Here is an 11,863-nt window from a genome sequence, read left to right as displayed (position 1 = left end):
CTGTTTGTTTTGGACATCGTGCCTTTTGCTTTGTTCAATGTTTTGAGTTTAAATTATTTTTATTTATAATAAACTGGCACAACAGCGCATTTCACTCACCAAAACTATTGTCTATCTATTTCCTGGCCTGACGTCATCACACAAGCCATCGTGTCACAGGATTAAATAAATGTCAGTAGCCATCTACAGCATTCTGCTTATTAATCTGCTAATATGTACTTTGTAGTAAAGGGATGACTAATTCAAATGTAATGGGATGATTGTTTAATGATTTCTCATTATGTGGCTTACTGTGGAGGCTATAGTGACATCGTGTGACTGTAGGACTAAATTACAGGTAAAAAGACAAGTCGTGTAAAACACAAGGCCCTAGTTATAAGTTATAACCTATGCAACATATGGGCATCATATTGACCCCATGAATAAGTACCTACACAGTGTATGCTGGCTCTTTTTATCTACGTCCCCTGCTAAGCCTTCGCCCTAATGTTTAGTGTAGTGATTTGATTGTTTGAAGCATAGTGTCATAGTGCCTTGAGTCGCAACTCTGACCTACCCAAATTAATTTTGAACTTGAGGCAGTAGTAATATATGGGATTTTTAATCATTGTTATCCAAATAATAATTGGCCTTTATTTGCCATCTCTGGGGTACGTGTTAAATTCTGCTTATGACATTTAAATCTGTGCTATGTCCCCTGGTTACCCGAGAAGGTTGACCTTACAATGAAGAGAAGAAAAGCAAACCTGTAAGCAAGATATAGTACAGATCAAAGAAGCATTTCACTGGAGGGGGCCTGTTGACGTCAAGATGGAGTGGCTTGTAAATGCCTTCAGAATCCCACGAGTAAATTATTTCAGGTACTCGCAGGAATGTATTGTTTTATCATTTTAAAAAAATTGTAGCTGGTCAAGTTGGATTTCATGTACTGTTAGTTACAAAAGCTGTTGCTCATGTTGCTGTTTATCCAAATAGGGAATAATTAGAAATGTCTTATAACAGAAATAATAACATAAAAACTTGTTGAATCATGTCAACACTGAGAGACTAAATAACAAATACATCTTATTCAGAGGTTACAGCACCAAGACCCTATTGAGTAACTTCTAGTTCTGTGTTCCTAGGAAAATGCCTTGTCAGGGGGAAGCAATTTAAATTTCCATCCCTGTCCAGGAAAATCAAGTTCTGCTGGTAAATCATCTACAATGCTTTAAAAACAAACTATTCTTTAAGACAGCAATCTTTGATGATCATTGATGACTTTTCATCAGGACAATATTTGTTAGCAAAACTAGCCAATTGCTAATTGACTGTTGCCAATTACTGGTTATGTCACAGCCTCCGTTCACTGTCACTTTTAATGATATGATAATGGCTATGGCGGCTCACAACCTTGGATTAGAAAGAGTCTCACTTATTTTTCCTTATGAGCTGTCAGTTCTCACTGAAAAGATGACAGCTCATCGGTAAAAGCTGTTTGGCACTTCAGAGAACCTAATTGCTAAAATAAGGTGTCAGTCCAGCAGTGGCCTTAGGCCTGGGCTTCCCAACACTGACAATGGGGACCTTATGTGTCTTCTGGTTTTCATTCCAACTGAGCTCTCAATTACTTAACTAGATCCTTAATTGAATGAATAATTTGATTAATTAGACGTTTTTTAATTGTTCTCAGCTCCTAAAAAGTTGCAGAGTTCAAATTACTTATAAAATGTTATATCTAATTTGAAATCTGCAACTGTTTAAGAGCTGAAAACAAGTAAAAAAAAAGTATAATTAAGCAAATTATTAGTTGAATTAAGGGTTTAGTTAAGTAATTAAGAGTTCAGTTGGAAGTAAACCAGAACACACATGGGGTCCCCAGGACTAGGGTGGGGAAGCCCTGCCTTACGCACATTTCTGTATCTGTCCATATCAGGAATGTATGTCCAGTACGATAAACACCTGGTCATTGCTGTGACCTACAGGTGCCTTGTCATTTAAAAAGTTGGCAGTTGGAATTCCTTGCCTATCAACAGTCCAGGGAATCACACTGTACTACAGTATGTCCTGCTAATCCTGTTTTTGATTGATTGAAAATTGTCCCGTCTGTGTGGGTGGGCAGAAAACCACAGAAGAGAAAAAAAAAATTAAAAAAACAACAACATAAAAAACATTATAGTTATTTTATGCTGAAAAAATAAATTCAATATTATACCAATATTATCATCTGCCATTTGTCCAAATTTAAATGATGGTACAGGGTTGTGACAGCTACAGCTAAGAGAAAGGATACATTGAGGCAGTTTAATATTTTTAAAAATTCCAGGAAAGTATTACAATTCTCCATACCACAGTGATATCTGAGAGGATCTGACACTCCTCCACCTCCCACACTTATTGTGTTTTATTTCAGGTCTGATTAATTCATCCTGAATTGACAGTACAGGTGACGAAACTCTTTATTTGGGAGTATGTACCGACCATGACTGGGATGGAACCATTAAAATGTTCTTTTTTGTCACATCAACTTCTTGCTATTGGTTGGGTTAAGTTATTATTTGTTTATTTAGCAGACACCTTTATCCAAGGTGACTTACAGAGACTAGGGTGTGTGAACTATGCATCAGCTGAAGAGTCACTTACAATTACGTCTCACCTGAAATACAGAGCACAAGGAGGTTAAGTGACTTGCTTAGGGTCACACAATGAGTCAGTGGCTGAGGTGGATTTGAACCGGGGACCCCCTGGTTACAAGCCCTTTTCTTTAACCACTGGACCACACAGTCTCCTCTTAGGAAGTAGGAAAGAGGAAGTAGGGCTTCCTCTTTTCTGGTTATGGTTGTGAATGTACATCACAGTCCAGCCGAGAGCATTTTGTTAAACTCCGCCTAAGTCACAAAAAACTGGAGTAAGAGGTCTAGCTCCCTACACTTTCAACAAAGTAGCTCATCAGTGCCATAATATGCATCAAGATGCATATAACAATGTGACCTGCATATGGTGACATGTTTCGTTACATTAGTGTATCATTACATCCCAAGCACAGCCCCACACTTCTCACTGCTCTTCTCTACAGACCTCATTGCTACACTACAGTCACTGATTTGTATGTACAGTATAACCTGCCAGTTTCCCTCAGCAACCAACCCCAACCCAACCCATTTCTTCAACCTAATAAATTCCAACAACAAGCCAATTTTGCAAGGACCCAACCCAGGTTATTCAGGCCTAACAGGTGAAAACTACATTTCATATATGAGATTTGAGCAACCAAACCACTCATACTCATTTAGCTGCTGAAACAGGGAAGAACCCCGATAGTTAGCAGATCTCTGCTCTGTGCCGTTGCTACATCTACAGTAAGTGGTACACAGAGTAGTCGAGAGAATTCCTCAAGAGTGACTTTCAATTACGCCTTTCATGGTTGTCTTTGACAAGTGGCAGGACAGGAAAATCACACATTACTGTTATTGCTGAAAAATATTTTATCTTTGACTCTATTTCTTTTCTTCTGTCAGGCTGTGAGTGATTAAAGCTGTGATTAAAAAAAAAGTACAGAAAAGGAGAGTGCAGCACTTCCTTCCTCAATGAACCGGCCTTTTTCTGCCAAAGAGAAAGTTAAACTCCCCCTGCAGATGAGAAATTTTGCAAGTAAAACATTCTTAACTATTGCAGCAGTATAAAGCTCCATTTTGAGCACTTTTTTTTCTACAAAGGCATTCTCCTCAAATCAATTTATTTCAAATGAATGTTTTCTGAAAGTTGCCCTACCACCAACATATTCCACCAGCCTGTCAATTTAGCTTTGAATCCTTAACAAATGGCCTCCAGACAGTTCAAAGGTATATAAAGAGATTACAAAGACATTCTCCAGAAATCCAGTAATTCAGGACTTTTGTTTCATGTTGTGTTAAGATGTAATATATATGCATTACAGACCTGCATCTAAGGCTTTTGTTAAATAGATAAGGGGCACTGTTGTTTCCTTCAAACTGTAAATAGCTATTAATTATAAAAAAAATGGACCAGATTACTGGAAGTAGGACTGGCACCTAAAACACCCAATACTAAATATTCAGCTATTTATACAATACATGGAAATTAATCAGTTTTTCTAGCCTAAATCTTACATTTATATTTGTGTGGGGTATATTGATCATATTCAGAGTTTCAGACAGGTACATGTTTAAGACATGTTTCAGACAGGTACATGAAAAGTTTATTTTCAATGTCACTATACAGTATATCCCCATTCTTAGGGGATCTTTTAAAGACTAAAGAAAAGCAGAGTGGTTTGTCAGAGCAAAATGAGAAATCCAGAACAGATAAGACCTCAGAACTATTCAAAAGATTTGTTTTGAATTCTGCACCTCAGATAAATAGGATTACGGCTCCAAGAAGAACTGCCTGAGGAGCAATAAGACATCACATGTTCCACCACCTGCCCACTGCCGAGGAGACAGAAGGCATGCAATGAGTATTTAAGTAGTTTTGGAAGGCCATTGAGAATCTCAGCAGGTAGAAGCTGAAGAAAGAAACTAAGTCGTCCTCTTTTGCTGCCAGATGCTGAGAGACTGATGCATGCCTTTATGACATCTAGGATTGATTATTGCAATGCTCTTTTCTCTGGTATTTCAAGTCATGTTTTATCTCGATTGCAACTTATGCAAAATACCGCGGCCAGAGTTTTAACAAGAACAAACACGAACACATTACCCCTGTGTTAGCAGCCTTACATTGGCTTGCTGTGTGGTTCAGGATTGATTTAAAGGTCTTGTTTCTAATTTACAGCTTAAAACTTTACATGGATTTTCCATCCCCTATCTAAAATAATGACTAACCTCATATGTCCCAAGTTGCTCTCTTAGATCACAGGATGAAGATGTGCTCAGTATTCCATGGATACAGAACTAGAAGGCAGGTGTGCAGCTTTAGAGCCCCTAAATTGTGGAATGATCTGTCATGATGTGTAATGGAGGCACCATCTCTTACTGCTTTTAAAGTAAGAGTAAGAACATTGTATTTTAATTTTAGAGGGAAAATGTATCATCCTATTTCATCCTGTTTGTTTTTTTTATATAAATGGTGTAGATTTTGTCACTGCTTTTTAAAGTAATATTATAAACACATTTTTACCATTTTAATGGATTTAATTTAAAGGGTTATTTTATCATCTTATCTTTTACTTATTTCTCAAAACTGTCTTTTATACCGTATCATTATATTCTTTGTTGTTTTTATCTGTAATGCACTTTGAGGCAATTCACTATGTAAGAAATAAAGATTAATTGATTAATCTGAAGTTACAAATCAAAAGTACCCAAGTATACCTTGTAGACTGATTTAAACAATTACTGCTGAACACATTAGTATACATACAGATGCACGTGAGTCAAGAAAATTATTACTGACACTTTTTTCAACCATTACCCTATGAAGTACTGTGGCAAAGTGGGTGGTGAGGGGTAGCTGTGTAGCAGTGATGCGGTGCAGGAGTAATGAGCAGACAACGGTATTTGCCAGCACTGGTCTAGTGCTCAAAATAATAAGCCCGGCAATACACAACGATGTGTAAAGCTCGGGCTGACAAAACACAGGATACAGTCCTGAACAAAAGAAACAAGAATACGGTCACCCGTCTCGGGTGCGTGCAGTCGTGATTGTGGTGAGTGAATACACAGGACGTTGTGACAGTACGTGAGGAGGTGATCCGGCTTGTGTTCGCCCAGTGCGACAGCTCCGGATATGTTCTAGCTGTCTGGTGATTCGGAAACAAGACAGACAGTTAGTTTTCAGCCACTCCAGCACACAAACACACACACACAGCTCTTTTAGAGCAGAACAGATTTTTAGGTCCTTCTCGGTCCTTGGTTTAACCCAAACGAAGGAAAAGAACAGCGTTACCCCGGCCCCTATATGTAATCCCGCATGATATCTAGGTAAACGGTTGCAGCTGCCTTTTACTTGCAGCTGCCCCTCGTTTACCTGTCAAATCAATACGGTCTTACAACAGAGTCTCGCTTCCTTCCAGGCTGACCCACTTTCCGGTCCCGGAAACGAACTGTCAGGCCAGCCCTTCCAGATACTTCTCCTCCCGTTCTTTAGCGCCCTCACAGGTCGGGAGGAAGATTTATCACCAGAACTCATTGTATTTCTGTCACATATCCCACCGCTCAGAGTGGAGCCGAAGGAACACTCGGCTAAATCTACCTTTCCCATTGCTCCCCCCTCCCGGGAAAAATAATCCGCATTTTGGTGGTCTTTCCCCGCACGGTGTACCATATGGTACATGAAGGGCTGCAATGCCAGATACCACCGAGTTATCCGGGCATTGCTGTCCTTCATTGTGCTTAACCACTTGAGTGGGGCGTGGTCTGTGACAAGATCAAATGAGTGTCCCAGCAGGTAGTATCGTAAAGAGTGAGTAGCCCATTTAATGGCTAAACACTCTTTTTCGACTACGGAGTAGTTGCGTTCCCGAGGTAACATTTTTTTGCTTATGTACAATATCGGGTGTTCTACTCCAGCTACTTTTTGGGACAAGACTGCACCCAACCCTACATCCGAGGCGTCGGTGTGGAGGATGAATCTCTTGGTGAAATCTGGGGTAATAAGAGTGGGGGCCTGGCAAAGTTTACGCTTAATCGTATCAAACGCCCCCTGACACTCAGCTGACCATTTAATTAAATTTGGCGCACTCTTTTTGGTGAGGTCGACTAACGGGTTAACCACTGTGGCGTACTCGGGGATGAAGCGGCGGTAATAACCGGCTAAGCCCAGTAGTGACCTCACCTGAGTCTTGGTTTTGGGGATCGCCGCATCAACCAAAGCCTGGATTTTGGTGACCACAGGTCTCACCCTTCCATTCCCCATTAAAAATCCCAAATATTGAGTCTCTGTCTTGGCAAACGCACATTTCCTCAAGTTAGCTGTCAGCCGGGCTGCCCTTAGAGACTGAAGAACGGCTGCAACCCTAGCCAAATGCTCTCGCCAGGTGGAGCTGTAAATCACCACGTCATCAATATACGCTGCTGCATATTCATGATGTGGGCGTAAAACCTGGTCCATCAGTCTCTGAAAGGCAGCGGGCGCACCATGTAGCCCAAATGGCATGGTTTTAAAGTGGAACAGCCCCTCTGGTGTTGAAAATGCGGTTTTCTCTCTGGAGCTGCGGGTTAGAGGGATTTGCCAGTATCCCTTCGTCAGGTCCAGAGTGGAAATAAACCTCGCTTTTCCCAGTCTGTCTAAAAGTTCGTCGACCCGAGGCATGGGATACGCATCGAACTTGGCAATAGCATTCACCTTTCTGAAATCTACGCAGAAGCGGTTGGTGCCGTCCTTCTTAGCCACTATTACAATAGGACTGCACCACTCGCTCCTGGAAGGTTCAATCACTCCAAGCTCGAGCATATCCCATACCTCTTTGCGAACGCCACTTCGTCGACTTTCCGGGATCCGGTACGGTCTCTCTCGCACTGTGACACCTGGAGGAGAGATAATGTCATATTCAACTAAGTTCGTCCTGCCGGGCACATCAGAAAAAACATCACTGAACTCCTCAATAAGCTTACGCAGCTCTCTTTGCTGATCCGGAACTAATTGTTCCCCCATTGAAATCGCTCTTGTGCTCGGGGTCTCTGGACAGGGACCTAAATCATCCTCCATATTGCCTGGGGCTATAAATAAGACCTCTCTTGCCTGCCAGGGCTTCAACAAATTAATGTGGTAAATTTCACGTTCATTCCGGCGATCGGGCTGTCTAATTTCATAATTTACTTTCCCTATAGCCCGAATCACCTCATACGGCCCCTGCCATTTAGCACACAGTTTTGACTCTGATGAGGGAAGTAGCAGCATTACCTTGTCCCCTGGTCGAAAGGTTCGAATCCGTGCATTTTTGTTATAATGCTGCTCTTGTCGGTGCTGAGCCGATCTGAGGTTGTCTTGGGCCAAACGACCGACCAAATCCAGGCGATCTCTGAGTAGGAGCACATACTTCACCACATTTTTAGACGAGCCTTTGTGCTCCTCCCACCCCTCTCTCAGCAGGTCGAGAATGCCGCGAGGCTGCCGGCCGTACAGGAGCTCAAAGGGGGAGAACCCCGTTGAACTCTGCGGCACTTCTCTCACTGCAAAAAGGAGGTAGGGGAGAAGTGATGCCCAATGTTTCTGCTCTTGTGTTACAAATCGCCTCAGCATCGACTTTAAGGTCTGATTAAAACGTTCCACCAGACCGTCCGATTGTGGATGATAAACGGACGTCCTGATGGGACGTATTTTTAATATTTTGTACACCTGCTGTAACGTATTGGACAAAAAATTAGTTCCGTGATCGGTCAAAATCTCCTTGGGGATCCCTACTCTGGCCATAATCTGTGCTAACTCGGTGGCTATTGCAGCGGCACTAGTGGACCTCAATGGAACTGCCTCCGGGTATCGCGTTGCATAATCCACCACTACTAAAATGTGCGTATACCCGGAGTCAGAAGGTAGCAAAGGGCCGACTATGTCCATTGCAATGCGCTCGAAAGGAGTGGAAATAATCGGCAGTGGGACCAAAGGGGCGGGGCGCACTCGACCCGGCGCTACTCGCTGGCAGTCTGGGCATGTGGCTACATATTTCGACACATCAGTATGAAGACCTACCCAATAGAATCGAGCCAATATCCGTTCCCTCGTCTTCTCGGCTCCGAGGTGCCCCGCAAAAGGGATATCATGCGCCAGCCTCATGACCTCCAGCCGACAAGACGGGGGAACCAACAATTGTGTTACAGGCTGTCCTGTGCCCGCGGCTAGGTTTACCCTATACAGTAATTGCCCCTTGATACTGAAGTGTGGATATACTAGCGCCCCAGCGCCGTCAACATCCTTACCTTCAATGGACCGGACCTGTCCCCAAGCGTGCACCAGTGACGGGTCGTTATGTTGGCCCCACACTAGGTCCGCGCTTGAGTACCACGGGTCCGGTACATCGAGAGGGGCTGGAATAACATCTGCTCTAGTCGGTCCAGTAACCTCGCTCTCTCGGTCACACTGCGTTCCCACTCCCTTCGACTGGCGTTTGTTACCATTGCAGCACTCTCCCACCAGACCCCAGCCTTGTCTCAACAACGCTCCCTCCCATTTTGCGGTCCGTCTCTCCTTATTCGTTTTTCTAGGACGGAAAAGAGGGGAAAACATTTCAGTGTGAAAAGGAAACACATCACCAATCCGTTCCTTTTTTTTTTCTCTGCCACGTTTACGTGTGTGGCTGAGACTGCCATTTTTTTCATCAATTCTTTGAATTTTGGCCAGTCTCGGCCCAGAATAACTGGGTGTGGCAACCTTTCCGCCACCCCAACTACCAGGTGACGTTTTATCGGTCCTACCGATAAATATACTTTTAATGTGGGGTATGCCGCCGTGTCTCCATGGATACAGGAGATGGCCACCTGACCTCGTGGCCGCCACGACACACCGCCCAGGAGAGCTGTCCTAATCAAGGTTTGCTCACACCCTGTGTCCACTAATGCGTGGGTTTTCACATTCCCTAACACCACATTAATCAGACAAGGCCCCTCCCGACCATTTTCCCCACGCTTACCAGTCTCAGGTGCCCAATTGCACGCGGCCACGTCACACTCCATGGCAGCGGGGCATGACCTGGCCAGATGTCCCGGCTGGTGGCACCTAAAACAGATAGGAGGGACAGAGGGGGCATGGGTTAGAAATCTGTCCCGCTGCTGGTATGGCAACGGGGCAGGGGCAGCACCTCTACCCCAGCTGGGGGCCAACCTTGATCTCCATGGGGGGGAGGCAAGGGGGCCCAATGGGGTCGGTGCTCTGGGAGGTCTGGGTCCCTGGAACGAGGGGGGTGGTGGCGATGATGTTGGAGGAGAGGGAGAGAGAGCGCGGCTGCTCCGAAGGGCAGGGGCGGACAGGATCCCGATCCGGGCAGAGGTCAGGGAGTCCTCAAAATCTTCGGCCAATTTGACCGCCTCCTCCAGGGTGTCGGGGTTGTGGCGCCGTATCCACGCCTGGGTTTCGGCGCCGACCACATGGCAGAACTGTTCTACCACAATGGCTTCCCCCATCTGCTGGACGGTCTTCTTCCCGGGGGTCAGCCAATGCACCATGTGGTCGCACAACCTCTCCGCAACCACCCTGGGGCGTGTCTCCGGGGCTCTCCGGTACTCCCGAAACCGCGCCCGGTGGGTCTCGGTAGTAATGTTGAGTCGGCGGAGGATAGCCTGCTTGACCAGGTCATACTCGGTGGCGTGCTGGTCACTCATGGCCTGGTAAGCTGCCTGAGCCTCCCCAATCAGGCAGGGTCCCAATTGGCTGGCCCAGAACTCCCGCGGCCAAGCCGCCGCGGTAGCCAGCCGCTCGAATGCCACCAAGTACGCCTCCGGGTCATCCTCCGCCGACATCTTCATCGCCCGTGCCTTTGGGGGCGACATCACCGGTGTTGTAGTCGGGGTCGTTACCGCAGCCACGGCCAGTCCTACCCGTTCAATGAGCGCTGTATAGCGCTCCTCCCTCCTTCTCTCCTCTGCGTCCCGTCTGCTCTCCAGTGCCTGCAGCAGCTCCGCCAGCGCGTCGCGGTCCATGATCCCACTTCTGACACCACGTGTGGCAAAGTGGGTGGTGAGGGGTAGCTGTGTAGCAGTGATGCGGTGCAGGAGTAATGAGCAGACAACGGTAGTCCAGTGGAAAAAATAGGCTTTATTTGCCAGCACTGGTCTAGTGCTCAAAATAATAAGCCCGGCAATACACAACGATGTGTAAAGCTCGGGCTGACAAAACACAGGATACAGTCCTGAACAAAAGAAACAAGAATACGGTCACCCGTCTCGGGTGCGTGCAGTCGTGATTGTGGTGAGTGAATACACAGGACGTTGTGACAGTACGTGAGGAGGTGATCCGGCTTGTGTTCGCCCAGTGCGACAGCTCCGGATATGTTCTAGCTGTCTGGTGATTCGGAAACAAGACAGACAGTTAGTTTTCAGCCACTCCAGCACACAAACACACACACACAGCTCTTTTAGAGCAGAACAGATTTTTAGGTCCTTCTCGGTCCTTGGTTTAACCCAAACGAAGGAAAAGAACAGCGTTACCCCGGCCCCTATATGTAATCCCGCATGATATCTAGGTAAACGGTTGCAGCTGCCTTTTACTTGCAGCTGCCCCTCGTTTACCTGTCAAATCAATACGGTCTTACAACAGAGTCTCGCTTCCTTCCAGGCTGACCCACTTTCCGGTCCCGGAAACGAACTGTCAGGCCAGCCCTTCCAGATACTTCTCCTCCCGTTCTTCAGCGCCCTCACAGGTCGGGAGGAAGATTTATCACCAGAACTCATTGTATTTCTGTCACAAGTACACACAGGGTAATGGCTGAAAAAAGTATAACCATTATTCTGGTCAAGTTTGTGGCCTACTGAAGTTAATATACAGTTTGTTGATTCTGCTACCTACAATAGTGATAACGTCTTTAAAGAAAATGTCATACTTGTTTTATTGTGTATAGTTTGCTTTTTGACTTGGTCTAACCCTAACCCTAATGTTGTCATATTATCTGTAAAGTAAGCCTTCTTATAATCTGTGTTAAAGCATTCAGATATTCATTTTTCAACATTGCAATGGAATCTTTTCAAATTACATTTTAAATACTTAGTTTTGTAGTTATTTTGTAGTGCAATGCAGCTCAACTGCCCACAGCTCTGCTTGTGTTGTAGGTCAGATATCTGTGAATGCTTGTACCGTACAGTTATCCTAGTGTGTGTGATTAAAGATTGCCAATAAGCTGTAATACGCATTTGTGTAACCCTTGTCTACAGACTGACCTGCTTACAACCTGTTGGCCTGCTTTTAGCCTGTTGGTTCTGAAGCCAAGTTTAATACATAG

The 11,863-nt window shown here is 44.9% G+C and overlaps 1 protein-coding gene across 1 annotated transcript; it reads right to left on the bottom strand.

Annotated features, from left to right (window-relative positions):
* Positions 1 to 5,561: 5,561 nt before the first annotated feature.
* Positions 5,562 to 10,645, bottom strand: LOC131740098 (uncharacterized). Its single transcript, XM_059034885.1, has 2 exons — positions 9,563 to 10,645; positions 5,562 to 5,737 (listed from the first exon to the last, which is right to left on the bottom strand). Exons 1-2 carry the CDS (start codon positions 10,566 to 10,568, stop codon positions 5,730 to 5,732), a joined length of 1,014 nt encoding a protein of 337 aa, XP_058890868.1. The 5' UTR covers positions 10,569 to 10,645; the 3' UTR covers positions 5,562 to 5,729.
* Between the last annotated feature and the right edge of the window lie 1,218 nt (positions 10,646 to 11,863).

Source organism: Acipenser ruthenus, chromosome 12, assembly GCF_902713425.1.
Source record: "Acipenser ruthenus chromosome 12, fAciRut3.2 maternal haplotype, whole genome shotgun sequence".
NCBI classification, from domain to species: domain Eukaryota; kingdom Metazoa; phylum Chordata; class Actinopteri; order Acipenseriformes; family Acipenseridae; genus Acipenser; species Acipenser ruthenus.
The sequence above is the reverse complement of the archived record's forward strand: the minus strand, read 5'-3'. Positions and strand labels throughout refer to the sequence as shown.

What these genes read in the sequence shown, in the direction of transcription:
- LOC131740098 (XM_059034885.1), bottom strand. Translation starts at nt 10,568, where the DNA reads ATGGACCGCGACGCGCTGGCGGAGCTGCTGCAGGCACTGGAGAGCAGA.